The following is an 18,249-nucleotide window of genomic DNA, read 5'->3' on the forward strand; positions in this document are numbered from 1 at the left end:
TTGAGGTTCCTTGTACCAGGCTTAGATATCTTCCAAATCAAAGGGCAAAGATTTTATTATGCTGCTAAGAGTGGGTTAAATCCATAACAAATTTTAGCAAGGAAAAAGGATTTTAGTAGTTAACAAGAGGAAAAACAAGTTCCCTAGTTGAGATAACATTAAGGCATGGCAAGCAGGGGATTATGCAACTAAAAAAGGAGTTTAGGGTCCTAATAGGTGTTAGCTTAGCAAATGGACTAACCCCCAAAAGAAATTGGGGAGACAGGGATTATACCATTGACTGGCAGACTAATCCTAAAAGAGATTTAGTACCCCAAAAGATTTAGCAATAACAAGGAGAAAGACACCATGAGGTAGGAATAGGTAATTGACTGATAGATTGACCTTAAAAAAGAATTAGGGATCTATGGAATAAGTGGTTTGGGCAATACTTAAGATTCAGCTAACAATTCCACCAGAGATAGCATCTGAGGTGGGGCTGTAATAATGTCCACTTTAAGGCCCACTTGAGGTGGAGATGTTCCTATCAGTGCTCCTCCCTGCTTGCCCATTGTATTCCCAATTGCCAACATCCCCCTACTACTCAGAGCCCCATCAAACCTTAATCAATAACCAAAGACTCATATCATCGGGCTAAACTATCCTCATCCTCCTACGGAACCAACTTTTACCTTTGAAACAGGTCCAAAGTTACAATGAGAAGGCTTCTTGTTCTGAGATAGAGCAATCATCATGGAATTAGAGAACGAGATGAAAGATCTTCACCCATGACTCCATTAAATGGCTATTATCTTAAGCTTTTCCACTTGAGGGTGCCATTAACCATCAAAATGTTTTTCTTTAAGATGTTAATTCAATTGAGGGAAAGAGGATTAGGCTGTGAGTTACAAAGAAAGAAGTGTCAAGGCCCTGGAGAGCAAAGTTTGTTTTGTGAAATTCTCCCTAAAGAAAAAGTTGTAGAAAAATCTTAACCAGGAAAGAACTCTGGGATAAACAATCTGGACACAGGATCTAAACAAAAGATAAAAAAGAATTGATGAGTTTCAAAAAGGAGGTTTTTGCTTTTGGATGGATTCTTTCTCTGGAAGGCTTTTGCTAAAGTAAACACAGATTACAAAGAATTCACTTTCCCCTGGAATCTTTACTCCATATGTCATCCCTAACCCTACTATTTTTACTAATCCTAATCCTACCTCCGCTTCTAATTTTCCCTTCTTTATTATAATTCACTGATGTTTGAATCTTTGTGACCACATTTGAGGTTTCCTTCCTTCTACAGTTTATTTCATTTTTTATTAAAGCTTTTTATTTTCAAAACATATGCAAGGATAATTTTTCAACATTGACCCTTGCAAAGCCTTGTGTTCCAAATTTTCCCTCTCTTCCCCCACCCTCTCCCCACATGAGAAGTAATCCAATATATGTTAAACATGTTCAATTCTTTTATACATATTTCTACAATTACCATGCTGCTCAAGAAAAATCAAATCAAAAAGGAAAAAATGAGAAAGAAAACAAAACACCAGCAAATAACAAAAAGAGTGAAAATACTATATTGTGATCCACACTCAGTTCTCACAGTCCTCTCTGTTAGTGTAGATGGCTTTCTTCATCACAAAATCATTGGAACTGGCCTGAATCATCTCACTGTTGAAAAGAGTTGCATCCATCAGAACTGATCATCCTATAATCTTGCTGTTGCAGTATACAATGATCTCCTGGTTCTGCTCATTTCACTCAGCAGCAGTTCATGTAAGTCTCTCCAGACATCTCTAACATCATCCTGTTGGTCATTTCTGACAGAACAATAATATTCCATAACATTCATATACCACAATTCTCTAGCTGATGGGCATCCACTCAGTTTCCAGTTTCTTGCTATTACGAAACAGGCTGCCACAAACATCTGTGTACATATGGGCCCAGTAGAGATATGCATAGTCACATTATTCAAATTCCAACAGCATATCTCTACTGGTCCAGAAATAGTGATATATTTTATACAATTATGGTAAATAGTTCCCAAAATCTAACAAAATGTAAAATTATTACATTAAAAATCATAACAAAAAATCTCAAATATGAGATTCATTATTCATATTCATTGAAACCTAGAAGTATTTCCTCAGAAATTTAGAAGGATGAACAGGCAAACAGGACACTCTAGAAAATAACATGTTTGGAAAAACTTGGAAAGATTTATGTGAGCTGATGCAAAGTGAAGTGAGCAAAACTAAGAAAACCTTGCACACAGCAGCAATATTGTAATGATAATTCACTGAGAAAGACTCAGCTATGCTGATCCACAATGGCTCATGATGAAAAATGCTATCCACCTCCAGACAGAGAACAGATGGATTCTGAGTGCAGATTGAGGCATATTTTTTCTTGCTCCCCCAAATACATCTGCAACATGGCTAATCTGTAAATGAGTTTTGTGTGACTTTATATATAAAAATGAATGTTATATTTCTTGCCTTCTCAATAAGTGGGGGGAGGGACTGAAAGGAAGAAGAGAATTTGGAACTGAGAATAAAAATCGATTTAGAAAATAATTTTTTAAAAAGCAACAGAATTTATCATATACTTTTTTTAAAGCAAGTAATATAGAATGGAGATGCACAATTTCTCATAGAATCTCTGTTTATGGTCTATATATGGATTAGAGTTCCAAACCTGGAATCAAAAAGATCTGAGTTTAAATTCACTCTCACACACTTAGTGACTACACAACCCTGGACAAATCACTTAACTCTGTTTACCTCAGTTTCCTAATCTGGAAAATGAGGTAGAGAAGGACATGGCAAACCACTCCATTGTCTTTGCCAAGAAAACCCCACATGGAGTCAGGAAGAGTCAGACATGACTAGACAACATCAACATTTTAAAAATGAACCTCCTGAAGAGATTTAACATGCAATGATGCTAGTGAATTGGTTAGAACCAAGAAAACATTGTACACATCAATTAGGTTATGTGATGATTAATTCTGATGGAGTTGACTCTTTTCAACAATGAGTTGATTCTGGTCAATTTCAGGAGATTTGAGATGGAGAGAGCCATCCCAGAGATCCAGAGATAGGATTATGGGGATTGAATGTGGATCACAACATAGTATTTTCATCTTTTTTGTTGTTGTTGATGTTTCCTTGCTTTTTTCTTTCTCAACTATTTTTCCTTTTTAATCTGATTTTTCTTGTGCAGCATGATAAATGTGAAAATATGCATGTTTAACCTATATTGGGTTACTTGCTGTCTAGGGGAGAGGCGTGGGAGAAAAGGAAGGAGAAAAATTTGGAACACAAAGTTTTTCAAGTGTGAATGTTGAAAATTATCTTTGCATGTATTTTGAAAATAAAAAGCTATTATAAAAATAAATAAAGCCTTTTAAAAATGAGTCTCTCTAGAGGCATAGAGTGCTGAGTCTGGAATTAAGAGAGATCCGAGTTCAAATCTGACCCCAAACATTTTCTAGATGTATGAATCTGAATAAATCGTACTTTAACTTATGTCTGCCTCAGTTTCCCTACCTGTAAAATGGGAATAATAAGAATATTTGTCTTCTTGGGTTATTGTAAATGTAAAGTGATATAATATTTGTAAATCAGCTTTATGTCTTAAAGTGCTATACAAATACAGGTTAATGCTATTCCTCTGGATATGTTTTTCCCCAGTTTAACAAACTTAGAGAATTTTCCCTAAAATAATTTGCTTAAGTATCCAGCATAGCAAATATTCTCTGGGTCCCTTTGCTCTGGGGGGCACTCTGCAGGGCAGAGATCTCTCTTTTAATGATACTAGTGATATTTGCTCCAGGATATTTGTTTAAAGATGTAGCAAGAACAAATGTATATTTCTGCCTCACTACTTCTGAGGCACACTCTTTCCTACATCAGTAAAATCAAACTCAAATAAAAAAGTCATTCTGTAAACCATGCATAAGGATCTCTGCAGCTGCAGACTTACTTAGAAAGTCACATGTTAACACTATATTCTTTTGTATTTTTATTTGTTTTGTTAGATGTTTCCCAATTACATTTCCATCTGGCCATAATTTGAACACATCTCCTCTTGCCACTTCAGTCTCTGGGATAGTAGGCACAAAACTTAGGTCAGTTCCTACAGTTTTGGGCCTACCAAGTCCACATCCCAAGGAGGCATTACTGCCTGATGACCCTGCATATCAGCTAGTGCTGGACAATAGTTCCCAAGGTCAATACCAAAGCTCCTCAAAATTTTAAGGTTATCATTCCAATAGACTTGTAATGGAAAAAGCCATCTGTATCCAGAGAGAGACCTATGGAAACCAAGTGGGAAACATTATTTTCACCTTTTATTGTTGTTATTTGCTTGCTTGTTTTTTGTCTTTTTTTTTCTTTTGATCTGATTTTTCTTGCACAGCATGTTTAACCTCTATCAGATTGCTTGCTGTCTAAGGGAGAAGGGAGGGGGAAAGAGAGAGGGAGAAAAATTTGTAAAAGCTGTGTAAAGGTGAATATTGAAAACAATCTTTGCATGTATTTAGGAAAATGAAATACTATTTTCAAAAAATAAAATACTAATTTCAAAAAGTTTCAGTGTTATGCTGGTTGCATTCCTCTAGGAACTTCTGCTTGTCTCACTTTCCTCATTGGTAAAATGAGGATACCCAGGCTTGTGCAGCATGATAAATGTGAATGCTCTGACAATTCAGAGCCAAATTGACTGTGAAATGTCCATTCAACAGCCCCATAAAATATTTTATATTTTAACTATCTATTTTCCTAAAAAGCAAAAATAGGAGTGATAACTTACTGTTTCTTGTTTTATACATTTTGTTATTATGCTTATAAGTATTTTTTGTTGTATTTCTGTTTGATGAAGGAAATATATAGCTGTCCTATGTCTGATATAATTTGAATACTGAAGAGAGACAGAAAGAGTAAGAGAAAGACAAAGAAACAGAAAAAAAAAAAAAAAAAAGAGAGAGAGAGAGAGAGGCAAAGAGAGCTCCTAATAATATCTTTGAGAAGCCCTTAGACATGAAAGGCAAAAAGCAACTAAATGTAGTCTGTAGGAGTGGGTGCCCTTTTATATATACCCTGGGTCAGTGGACCTGTTACCTGAATAAATACAAAGTAATGGGGTAGAGGAAAGTACATATAAACAATTGGAGGAACAGAAAGGCCGGTCTAGGAGGTATCACTTCCACATTGATGGAAGCTAGGAATTCAAAGAAAAAACAATGAAAAAGAAGTACATTCCTAGAATGTTATTTATGGAGAAAAGCAAATAAGCCAGATTAGCTGAAGCATATTTGTGAAAGGGAGTAATGTGCAATCAGCCTAGAAAGTGTGGTCTGGAGCAGAACTCTGTAGTTAAGGTCATCTACTTTCTCTGTATAGAAAACAGGAAGATAAGAGAAGCCAAAGTATAGTTAAGTCCTCACTCTCAAGTTGTATGCAGTTGTCATGAGATGGGAGGAGATAGAAAAGGGATAATGGGATCTCTCTCCCAAATCCCTGGAAGCAGAAAAAACAACTGCACACAAAGACTGTGGGGATGGTATCCCATGGTTTTTCTCCACTTAGCCTTTATAAGTACCTTTCCATCCCTCTTTTCAAAGCTTGGACTCTAGCCTGTGGGTAAATTGATATTGTTGTTTGTCCTTCGTTCTGTAAGAGGACCATGCCTTCAGGAAAGTGATGCCATGATGTGCAAGTGAATTTAAGGGAGGAAGGGCTGTGTAAGGTCACCTGTGTTACTTTCCCCTCCATTCCAATCTAGTGGCCAGATATAGATCAGGAGGACTGGAGATGGTCCTAGATACAGTGGAAGGCCTGGGTCTTGTTAAGTTAAGGTCTTTAACAAGTCTCAGTTTGACTGAGGCCATACTTGTAATTCTCATTGGAAATATGAAACACCAGTTGCTTGCAATGACAACCTGGCATTTAACCTTGATTCACCTACCTGCTGTTCTGCCAAACCCCTGATATAATTTAACATGATCTCCAAAATCAATTTCATAAAGTCTTATTCTGCCCATCACTCCCCAACTCAAAGACATGTAATGGCTCCCATCACTCTCATATCCAATCCAAACTCCAAGCAGCACAGAGTAGTGGAAAGGATAATATACATGGAGTCAAAAAGACCTGGATTCAAATGTACAAACAGATTGTTATTAATTGTGTGATCCAAAGTAAGTAACTTAAACTTCCTATTTCTCAGTTTCATCGCCTATAAAATGATTGATGATCTTTAAAGGTCCTTCTAGTTCTAAATCTAAGTCTCCTTTACCAGATCTTTGGGACAATCCATCTAGGTCTCTCTTTAGACCCTACTTCCCATTTTTTTCCATTTCTTAATCTCTATACCTCCAGCCTCTTCTCTTACCTCCTTTCCTAATTTATACTCCCCCAAATTTATCCTAGTTCTCTTACACGGAAGTCTAGAGCTCTGTCCATTTACTTCCTTTATTCCATTTCCTTTACTTTCATTATTGTACTTCTCTATCTCCATACCTGTCCTGTTCTGAGTATATGTTCTATCTTCCCCATCAGATGGGGAACTCTTTGAAGGTGAGGAGTATGTGTCTCCTCTATCTGGATCTTTATTCCTTTAATACCCAGCAAAAGACTCACAGAATGACTCAAAGTGGGGAGCTAAGGAGAGCCATCATCTCATTTCTGAGGGTTTTTTCCTCTAATGAAGTTGCCAGAGCTTATCAGTTTAGTGTAATTTAAAATTGTAGCTTTAACCTTGGTTTGTCTTTGAACAGAAGACAAATGAGTTTACTTGAAGAGGTATCTATACTTCATTTGTATTTCCACAGTCACCTGCAATTTTTCTTAACTCTCATCACATGATTTTTGTCAACTAGTAAGGAGTGATAAGGGCCCTATAAAGAAGGGCTGGAAATCAGTGGTCTTACATTCAGCACCATGCTCCGAATTCTGATTTTCGCTGCCCTTGTCCTTTATGGTAAGTTTGCCCTATTTTGTTCAGTCAGGCAGGGTCAGCAGTTTCCTCAAGCCCTGAGCCTGCTTCTTGGGTTAAAATAAAATTCAGTCCCTATCTTGACTATTAGTCTACTACCTAGAGCAGCTTTCCTTTCTTGGGACTTCCAATGGCAGAGCTCGATGTACCCTGCTAAGGGTCATCACCCATTGATACGTCTTTGTACCTGTCAATTGAAAATGAGTTTCCCCTAGGAATCTGAGGGAAACCCAATGGGAAGTCCATAGGCTAGAGATCTCCTCAGCAAAATATGCTAATTGGATTGCAAATGGTATCTCGCCCCTGACCCGAACTCTGTCATAGGCATCTGGATGAGTCAGGTTATTCTAAACAGAATTTCTGTGTGATTCTAGGTGAATCAGTCAACAAGCATTTATTAAACATTTGCTATACGTCAGGCATTGAGCAAGTCCCCAGTTCAGTTCTCTCCAACCTAATTTCACACACATACACCTTGATATAAGAAATCTTTGAAGTGGTTAAGAGCTCCTAATCTAAAGAAGTCTAGTTCCAATAGACTTGTGATGGAGAGAGCCATTTGCATCCAGAAAGAGACTATGGGGAGGGAATGTGGATCACAACATAGTATTTTCACCTTTTTTGTTATTGTTTGCTTGCTTGGTTTTTATTTTCTTTCTTATTTTTTTCTTTTTCTGTTCTGACTTTTCTTGTGCAACATGATAAATGTGGAAATATGTATGGAGGAATTGCACATGTTTAACATATATTGGATTACTTGCTATCTAGAGGACAGTAAGAGGAAGGAAAGGAGAAAAAATTTGAAACCCAGGGTTTTACAGAGATGAATGTTGAAAACTATCTTTACATGTATTTTGAAAATAAAAAGCTATTATTAAAAAAAAAATAAAGAAGTTATGGTTTCTCCCTTGTAATTCAGCTGCACGAGAACCCCAGTGTTCTAGCAATAACTACAGGATGGTCATGGAATTCATAATTTTTCTATGAATTGAAACTCAAGTAAGTTCTCTAGACTGGGGACAGGAGATACACATCCTCTGTGAATATGCTGCAATTCCACATAACATTCTTTAGCTCTCCATACCCCTTCTAACTGAAAGTTGCCCAGTCATAGCTCAGTCTTTTTCCTTTCTCAAAGGACATGGTTTGGAGGACACCCCAGATACCAATGCCCGAGTTGTAGGGGGAAGCAATGCCCAAAGAAATTCCTGGCCTTCCCAGGTAAGTATGTCTATATAACATTTACTTTCTTCAAATCCAGAATTCCCCTATAAGCCTTGAACAGAATTCAAGTTCTGTTAGTTTTTCTAACTGCAGAAGGGCTGGAAATTTGGAAACACAATATGTTCTCATGCCCTCCCTCCCAGAGATATACCAAACTTGAGAGGTACTTGAATGCATCCCATTTACACTTAGAAGAGTAGGTAGTAGTATACTAGATAGAAGGTAGAGTTGGAGTCAGGAACACATGAATTTAAAATCTGCTTAGCTGTGTGATCCTGAGCAAGTCACTGATTCTCTTTGTGCTTCAGTTTCTTCATCTATAAAATGAAGGAGTTGAATCTGATGATTTTTGAGGTTCAGAACTAAATTTTCAGACACCTAACCAACCCATTACAACTATAAAATCTACTACAATATTTGACTAGAAGTCATAAGATTTTATTTCCTTCTTAAATAGTGACTTTATGTTATGTTGTGTTATGTTATATTATTTTGTCTCATATTTTGTTGTATTATATCTTCACATCACGTATTATGTCATATTTTATATTATGTTATATTCTATCAACCATATCATATATTATTCATTAGCTTCCCGAAGCCTGTTTTCCTTTCTTTAAAATATAGAAGTTGAAAAAATTGATCTTCAATGATCTCTTTCCAGCTTTGACTTTCTAGATTACAATCCATACAAATACACCTCTAAACTCACAGCTCTCATCTTCCATGTACACTCCAGCTTATATACTCATCTCTTATATATACAGTCCACAGGTGGTCATAATTTCACTGCTTTAAAGGCATTTTCTCACTCTCAAGTCAATAGAGCCATACTCCAATAGAAGCATATTGGATAAGTGAATGTATGTATAATTAAAACCATAATGTCTGCAGTCATAGCCTGGCTTTGTAATCACAAATCTCTCTGAGCCTGATTCCTTATCTGAAAAATAGGGGTGAAAATTCACTATCTATCTCATGAAAGGAACATGATTTTTAAATTTTCAAGAACTAAATGAAATTTTTTATGATTATACCAATTTACCAAATTGATTCATTAAGAATTTATTATGCCCATCACAAAAGTATTTACTGCAAAATTCCTTTATTTCTTCAATTACATTGAGAATCTCATTTTTAAATGTTTTATTGATACTTATTTTTAACATCTTTATTATTTCCCAATGACTTCCCCTTTAGTTCTTTGATAACATTGAAAATATAACTTTATTTTTTAAAGTTTTATTGACATTTTTTAACATCTTTGTCATTTTCTTTTTTTCTAAACATATTTCCACATTTATTATGCTATGCAAGAAAAATCAGATCAAAATGGGAAAAAATGAAAAAGAAATAAAACATGCAAACAAACAACAAGGATGAAAATGTCATGCTGTGATCCATACTTAGTCTCCATAGCCCTTTTCTCTGGTTATGGATAGCTCTTTCCATCACAAGTCTATTGGAATTCCCTTAAATCACCTCATTATTGAAAAGAGCCAAGTACATTACAGTTGAGCATCACATAATCTTGTTGTTACTGTGTATCATATTTTCTTGGTTCTACTCCACAGTGGTCATTATTTTTTTTTCTTTTTTTCTTTTTTTTATTTTTAAAAATTTAAACATGAATGAATAATTTTTCAACATTGACCCTTGCAAACAATTCTGTTCCAACTTTTCTCTTCCTTTCCTCTACCCCTTCCCCTAGATGGCAGGCAGTCTCATACATGTTAAAAATGTTAAAAGTATATGTTAGATACAATATATGTGTACATATTAATATAATTCTCTTGGTACACAAGAAAAATCCTATTTAGAAAGGTAAAAATAACCTGGGGAAAAAAATGCAAGCAAACCACAACAGAAAGAGTGTAAATGCTATGTTGTGGTCCACACTCATTTCTCAGTGTTCTTTTGCTGGGTGTAGCTGGTTCTATTCATTACTGATCAACTGGAAATGATTTGGATCCTCCCATTGTTGAAGAGAGTCACATTCATCATATAGTATTGTTGTTGAAGTGTATAATGACCTCCTGGTTCTGCTCATTTCACTCAGCATCACATAAGTCTCTCTAGGCCTCTCTGTATTCATCCGGCTGGTCATTTCTTACAGAACAATAATATTCCATAACCTTCATATACCATAATTTGTACAACCATTCTCCAACTGATGGGCATCCATTCAATTTCCAGTTTCTAGCCACTACAAAAAGGGCTGCCACAAACATTTTTGCACATTCAGGTCTCTTTCCCTTCTTTAAGATCTCTTTGGGACATAACCCCAGTAGAAACACTGCCAGATCAAAAGGTATGCACAGTTTGATAACTTTTTGAACATAGTTCCAGATTGCTCTCCAGAATGGTTGGATCTGTTTACAGCTCCACCAACAATACATCATGGCCCAGTTTTCCCACATCCCCTCCAACATTCGTCATTATCTTTTCCTGTCATCTTAGCCACTCTGAGAGGTATGTAGTGGTGTCTCAAAGTTGTCTTAATTTGCATTTCTCTGATCAATAATTATTTCAATTTTTCAATTTCAATTTCAATTTCTTCATCCGAAAATTGTCTGTTCATATCCTTTGACCATTTATCAATTGGAGAAATCTTTGTCATTTTCTAATGACTTCTTCCCCACAACAGAACTGCCTGCTGTAATGAAAAAAAGTATAGTTAAGCAAACAAATCAACATTTCTGGCATTATATGCCTCAGTTATGCCCATAGCTCATCTTGCTGAGAGGAATGCTTTACTATATAGCTGAAGTTATAATTGCACATTACATTGATTCAAATTGTGATGTCTCTCGATATTTTTTTCTTTACAATATTTGTCATCACATAAATTGTTCTCCAATTTCTTTTTTTCCACTCTGTTCATTTTATAGAAGTATTATTAAATTTCTCAGAGTTATAGTTTGATTTGCTCAAAAAAAATCTATTTCCTTTTGGATTTTCAAGCTCAGGGCTTTTTTGAATGGTAGGTCTTCCCATAATATTTGGGGTGAAGGTCATAAACTACTAAAGAAGATCTAGCTCACAATTTTTAGGTTGCAGACATTTAGACTGGTTTCCTAAACTCAAAGAAGGGAGTATATCTCCAAGATATTTTGAGAGACTTATGCAGAATCCAAAACTATGCAACTATGCAACAGCTGTCTGATGTCAAATCTCCTCTCAGGAAGAGGATATTATTATTCCCATTTTAAACAACCTCATCCTTTTTTGATTGTGAGGAGATATGAAAGTTTGAGAGTAGTAAAAAAAAAAAAGAGGGAAGAGAACCAACCACAATCACTGATTTCTTTTTTCTTTCCAACATTCCTTCTAGATTTCTCTCCAATATTTATCTGGAGGCTCATGGTATCACACATGTGGAGGAACTCTCATTACCCAGAACTGGGTGATGACAGCAGCTCACTGTGTGGATAGGTAAGGAAAAAGGAGGTACTAGTTTTTCTGCAGGCCAATGGAAGTGGTGTGGGAAAGCCATTAAGATTCTGGATTTGTCTGAATGTTTAAATCTTGCCGCAAACACTTTTTCTAGCTAAACCACTTTTTAAAAAAAGTCTCAATCTCTCTTTCTCTGTCTCTCTGTGTGTCTCTCTGTTTGTCTCTCTGTTTGTCTCTCTGTTCCTGTGTGTCTCTGTCTGTCTGTTTCTGTCTTTCACAGAATGTTTCTTCAACTGTAAAATAGAGAAAAATAATGCCTACCTCCAAGGATTATGAGTATTAGATGAAATAATATCTGTAGAATGTATTACAAGTCTTAAAGTGCTATATAAATATGAGCTATTATTATTGGTTAGGAGGAAGTGAAGTCTGAGTGCCCAGAGTCCATGAGTGAGTTCTGTGTGCATCGTCCATCCTAAAGTGTGGTCAGGAGAGGAAAGTCCAGAATCCTAAGGAAGAATCTGGAACATTAATAAGGGGATCTACATATCAAATCCCTTCTAGAAGAAGCCCTGAGTATATATGGGAAGGGGAAGGGTTTGTATTTACTGGGACCACATCTACATTCTAATGTTATCTTTACAACTCTCCCACTGGTTTGGCCACAGACCCAAGCTGGAAAGTGAAAAGGACTACAGATGAAATACTGATCTTTATTTTGGAGTCTTTAAACAGAGGCATGCCATCCTCTGAGGCTGGGTGATGTGTGCTGATTTAGCAGATAGACCATGAATGCCTGCCTTAAGTATTTTGGAGCCTTTCTGAGTCCCATTGGTCCCACCTGTGACCGGAGGATAATAATAGAATTTAACCTCTCTGTTGGTGAAGAAGGCTCAAATGCAATCGTGGATCTCCTAGAAACCTTAAGCACTAGATGAATGTGAATTGTCATTTTAGAATGTGAAATAAGACTATTTTGCCAATTATTTTCATACCAAAGGAGATCTGACATGGTAGAGAGTTAGGGACCTGAGCTGTGATAGATCACCTATGGCTGCCTTTTCCTCCTTCCAGCAACATGAATTTCCGAGTCGTCCTTGGAGATCACAACCTGTCCCAGAATGATGGCACCGAACAGTATATAAGTGTCAGCAAAATTGTGAAACATGAGTACTGGAACCCCAACAACGTGGCTGGCGGGTGAGTGACATTGACTTCTGGGGGGGGGGGTCAACTGAATTCAGTGTGTACCTGGGAGTAGGGGCTGGTATATTGGCTCTTGTCTTTAACGTATTTTCCTAGGGGACCAGGAAGTAGTCCTTTTGGAATTTTCTTTACAAAGATACTAGATTGGTTTGCCATTTTCTTCTCCAGCTTATTTGACAGATGAGGAACCGAGTTGAGCAGGATTAGATGACTTGAGCCCAAGATCCCACAGCTATTAAGTATCTGTGGTCAGATTTGAACTCAGGTTTTGCTGACTTTAGAGCCAACATTCTACCCTCTATCCATTTACTGCCCTAAGCAGCTATAAGGTGAATATTTGCACCTGGAAAACTGGCAAATGCTAAGATGATAATTGATTATTTTATTTGTTGTCTAGCTCTAAGAAAATGATGGAGAAGAGATTTTTAATGTCAATTAAATTAAAAAGTATTCCCTACCTTTTAGAAGAACTGGTTGTTAAACATTTACCAGCACATTCCTGAGAGGTATATAACTTGGACAAATATTCAGAGGCAAAAAGTGGCCACGCAACACACAAGTGATCCATCTCCCTTCTGTCCACAGCTATGACATCGCCCTGCTCCGTCTGGGCCAGAGTGCTACCCTCAACAGATACGTCCAACTGGGCACCCTGCCCCCACGTGGTCAGATCTTGGCCAACAACAGCCCCTGTTATATCACAGGCTGGGGCAGGACCAGGAGTAAGTCACAAAATTTGCCATCTAGCCAGGAAGCTTTGACAAACCGTTTCTCTATGCTGAGAAATGTCACATAGTCCATACTCTCAGGGGGTTCATTATGTGTGACACATACTACTACACAGAGATATAATAAGAAGAATACACAAACTCAGATCAGAAGAGCCCATGAGGTGCTTATTTACGCTCTTGTGACAGTCATAGAACTTTGGAATAGAAAGGAACAGCAGTCATTTATCGGATCCAACTCCCTCACTGTACACATGAGATCTGGCAAAGGGGTAAAGTGATTTACCCAAGACCCCGCATCTAATTAGTGGCAGAGCTGAGATTAGAATTCTTTGGCTTAGCATCCAGTACCATCACCATTAATTCCACTGCTACCATAGAAAGGACAGGGTAGAGTAGTTATATCATTAGAGAATGGGTATGAGTGGATGGAAATGGGACAATTCCAGGTTTGGATGAGAAAGGATCAAGAAAAGCTATCAGTTTTTCTCAGATAACCTCCGAAGATTTCCCAGAAATAAAGGGCTTTAAATAACTCTTAAATGATTGTTGACAAGATGACAGTCTGTCAGGTTATAGAAGGGTGTTCCAGGTAAATGGCACAACTTGGTCAAACATTCAGTGGGAGGAGAGAGACAAGTGCTATATTAATCAGATTTTATATATATATATATATATATATATATATATATGCATATATATATGCATATATATATGCATATATACATATGTAATTAATATATAAGAAATAATATAACTAATGTAGTTAATATAGGGTCAAGAATAGTTTAGAATATAACAGGAGAAAAAGGAAAAATAACCATGATGTTAACATATAGTAATTTCCAAAACACATTGAAAGAAAAGGGGCTGGGAGGGGTAGAGTAGAATGTTTAGAAGGGTCGCGGGGCCTGGCAAGCTAAGGATGTACTTCACATGTGTAAATGGACTCTGCACTGAAGCCGTTAGATTATCCCTGGTATTTTTTATGTCACGTGTAGCCAATGGACAGCTGGCTGAGACCCTACAGCAGGCCTACCTGCCAGTAGTGGATTATGCAACCTGCTCCAGCAGCTCCTACTGGGGATCCACCGTCAAAAATACCATGGTGTGTGCAGGAGGTGACGGCGTGAGATCTGGATGTCAGGTAGGAAAACAAAGCCATGGCAAGACCCCCTGACAGGTGGGGAGGGTAAACTGGGAGATCTTCATCTTCCTCTTTTTCTTCCTGTGCCTCTCCTAAAAAAAATGTCTTTTCTGGTAAAATTTCTTGAATTAGCGTCTCTGTGCTGGTGTAAAAGAAATCATCGATTAGATAGATAGAATGTAATTAAATAGAAATTATGGGCTCTTTCTATTATATAATTCATAGGTTAAATAGAAATTCATGTAATATAAATTATACAGTAGAAAGAGAAGATAGACTAGACATGTAAGGAGGGCAAAGGATGACTGGTAAACAGCCAGAGAAATTAAGAAAAAGCTGTAGCATATTAGGTGAACCTCTGATGGAAAACTTTGAAAGAACATAGACAAGAGGCACATAGGGTGAGTAGGTATGGGTGGATTGTGAGTCTCATGTTTGGAGAAAATACCCCAAACTGTGAGGTCACAGATCCATTTTGGAATATTCTGGTACTTCTTAGCCTTTCTTATTCTTGTCTCTCCAACTATTTCTAGCCTTTAATGCTTTTCTTTGGTTTTTATTATATTCATTATTCAGACTTTTCACTTCATTTCCAAATAGACAGCACCCTTTTTAAGGAAGTTCCCCAGCCAGCTCTCCTTTTGGCCACAACAGAGAGGAAAGCTCATCTAGAAAAGAATGAAACTTTCTTCTCTTTGCCCCAGTGCTCCTACTCAGTCTCCAATGCCAAGGCCTTCCCCCAATACATATTTTATGGATCTTTTTGGAAATCTGGTGAAGTCTATGAACCACTTCTTGAATTCATGACCTAAAATGCATAAAATAAAACATGTAAGATTACAAAGGAAAGCAATTTAAATGAAAATTAAAATTTAATTCTTTTCTTAACCAAATCTACCCTGAAATATATCCATAGTCCATGGACTCCAGATTAAGAAATCTCCTTTAAAGGAATTGCTCATACTTATTCCAAGCTTTTGGATACAAATCATTTGTCACCTTTCCTTTTAGTAATTTTTTTTTCAATCAACAAACATTTATTAGCTCTCCTTTCCACCTTTCCTCCTAGCAAGAGAGAGAAAAAAAGAAAATAAAATGTGATTCTTATAACAAACATGCAAAAAAATATTCTAGATTGCTTATATCTAAAAACATATGCCTCATGCAGGATTGAGGATATCAGGAGATGAGCAGCATGTTTCATCAAGTGGTCCTCTGGAATCATGGCTGGCCATTATATTGATGAGAGAGATTTTTCATATTTATCCCCTTTTTCAAAAAGCACAGAAACAGAAATAAATCCTTGCCTTCTCCCTACCAGGATAGATCAGTGGATTCCCAGACTGCCAGAACCTTCCCTAACAGGATGAGCATCAGCTTCTCCAAGAGATAGGAAAGTAGAGAAAGGAAGATATTTTTATGTCATTGAATTGGAGCAGCAGAAGAAACAAAATCTTCAAGAATGATGACCTTATCCTCAGCCTACTTCTCTTCTTGAATGTCAACCTTTTTGGAATTTTAGTGATTTTGTTAGAATTGAGCAAACTATCCAAAGGGTCCTTTGCGGAACCAAAGAGAGCGATCTTTAATGCGCCCTTCCTGGCTTCTGGAATTTCTAAGCCTGCTTCTAAGATGTGTCTTTTTTTTTCTACAGGGAGATTCTGGGGGTCCTCTTCACTGCCAGGTTAACGGCCAATATGTTGTCCATGGAGTGACCAGTTTTGTGTCCAGCCAGGGCTGTAACGTTGCCAGGAAGCCCACCGTCTTCACCAGAGTCTCCAATTACATCAATTGGATCAATAATGTAAGTCAGCCAGTTGCTGGGCACTATACTATGGGTGTATCATACAAGCATGGATTAGGAAAATGCGTGGAATAGAAAAGAAATGAAGCCAGGGAGGAGGAGCTAGGACAGAGCACTAGCAAGAGAAGAAAATATTTCTTGAATAGCTGCCAGGCTTTCTAACAGAAGGGAAACTTCTACTTGGAAAGGAGGTTGTCTCACTGCAGATGATACTGTCCATCCACATTAACTATTTGGTAAAGTCCTCTTGACTTAATCTATAGAAATACAAGAGTGTTTTCTCCCCACATTATATTGTTCTTTGGCTATGCTGACAGCTCCATAGTTGGCCAAATCCTATCTGGAAGGTATATTCCATCTTCTTCATTAAAGTAGGTATTTCTAAGGACATAAGGCTCCCTTCCCTCCAGCCTTTGCATTTCTTCTATTTTCCTACTCACTTATTCTTCACCCAAGGACTCAACAGAAAGAACAAAAAAACAATGCTCTAAGTCCAATTTTCTTTTTTTCAGGTTATTGCCTACAACTGAAGGCTTCCCTGAGACCAAAGCTCTGCCATCTTGGAAGGGCCTCAACTCCTCTGCATAAGTTGAAATCATGGAGAAAATTCAGGACAAGGGCATACTGTGACAAATGTAAACATATATACCAAATAAAATCAAATTATCAAAATATCAAATGTCACTCCACCTTTCATCTAGAATTAAACCAACTTATAGAAAATATTATTTACATAAAGAAGAACTACACATATTTAACATATATTGAATTACTTGCTGCCTAGGAGAAGGGGTGGGAAGAAGGGAGGGAGAAAAAATTTGGAACACTTAGGCTTTACAAAGGTGAAAGTTGAAAAGTATCTTTACATATATTTCGAAAATAAAAAGCTTATTTAGAAAAAAGGAAAATATTATAGAAAATACTTCTTTAGGTGGAAATCATAGAACTTGGGCTGGAAAAAACTTCACAGGCCATCTAATCTTTTCATGGTAGGATTGAGGAAACTGAACTCTAGTGATATTAAATGCCTATGGTTACACAAATAGGAGAAAAGTAGGAATCAATTGGCTGACTGGAAAGTAGGTTGTGAAAAGGATTATTGTGAAATAAGGCTAGAAAGTAAGATAGGAACCCAATGGTAAAAGCGTTTAAATGCAGGCAATTTTGTCCAGGGCCCAGTTGAAATTAAATGAAATAAATTTCACAGTTACAAAACCTCAGAATTGGAGAAATGCTAGCTTTGGCAATAAAGGTGGAGAAAGAGATTAAAGGAATTAGAGTAGGTAATCACTCTTTGCTGATGATATGATGGTATACATAGAGAACCCCAAAGATTCTACTAAAAAGCTATTAGAAATAATCCACACCTTTAGCAAAGTTGCAGGATACAAAATAAACCCACATAAATCATCAGCATTCTTATATGTCACTAACAAAATCCAACAGTTAGAGTTAGAAAGAGAAATTCCATTTAAAGTAACTATCAATAGTATAAAATATTCAGGAATCTATCTGCCAAGGGAAAATCAGAAACTATATGAGCAAAACTACAAAACATTTTCCACACAAATTAAGTCTGATCTAACCAATTGGAAAAATATTAAATGCTCTTGGATAGGACAAGCAAATATAATAAAGATGACAATACTACCTAATCTATTTATTTAGCACTATACCAATCAGACTCCCAAAAAACTATTTTAATGATCTAGAAAAAACAACAACAAAGTTCATATGGAAAAGCAAAAGGTCAAGAACTTCAAGGG

General features: G+C 36.8%; 1 protein-coding gene across 1 annotated transcript; it reads left to right on the top strand.

Annotated features, from left to right (window-relative positions):
- The first annotated feature begins 8,121 nt into the window (after positions 1 to 8,121).
- On the top strand, positions 8,122 to 17,151 carry CELA1 (chymotrypsin like elastase 1). Its single transcript, XM_074267549.1, has 7 exons — positions 8,122 to 8,199; positions 11,537 to 11,637; positions 12,673 to 12,798; positions 13,390 to 13,526; positions 14,534 to 14,679; positions 16,334 to 16,483; positions 16,996 to 17,151. Exons 2-7 carry the CDS (start codon positions 11,612 to 11,614, stop codon positions 17,011 to 17,013), a joined length of 603 nt encoding a protein of 200 aa, XP_074123650.1. The 5' UTR covers positions 8,122 to 8,199; positions 11,537 to 11,611; the 3' UTR covers positions 17,014 to 17,151.
- The last annotated feature ends 1,098 nt before the right edge of the window (positions 17,152 to 18,249 follow it).

Source organism: Sminthopsis crassicaudata, chromosome 5 (assembly GCF_048593235.1).
Source record: "Sminthopsis crassicaudata isolate SCR6 chromosome 5, ASM4859323v1, whole genome shotgun sequence".
NCBI lineage: Eukaryota > Metazoa > Chordata > Mammalia > Dasyuromorphia > Dasyuridae > Sminthopsis > Sminthopsis crassicaudata.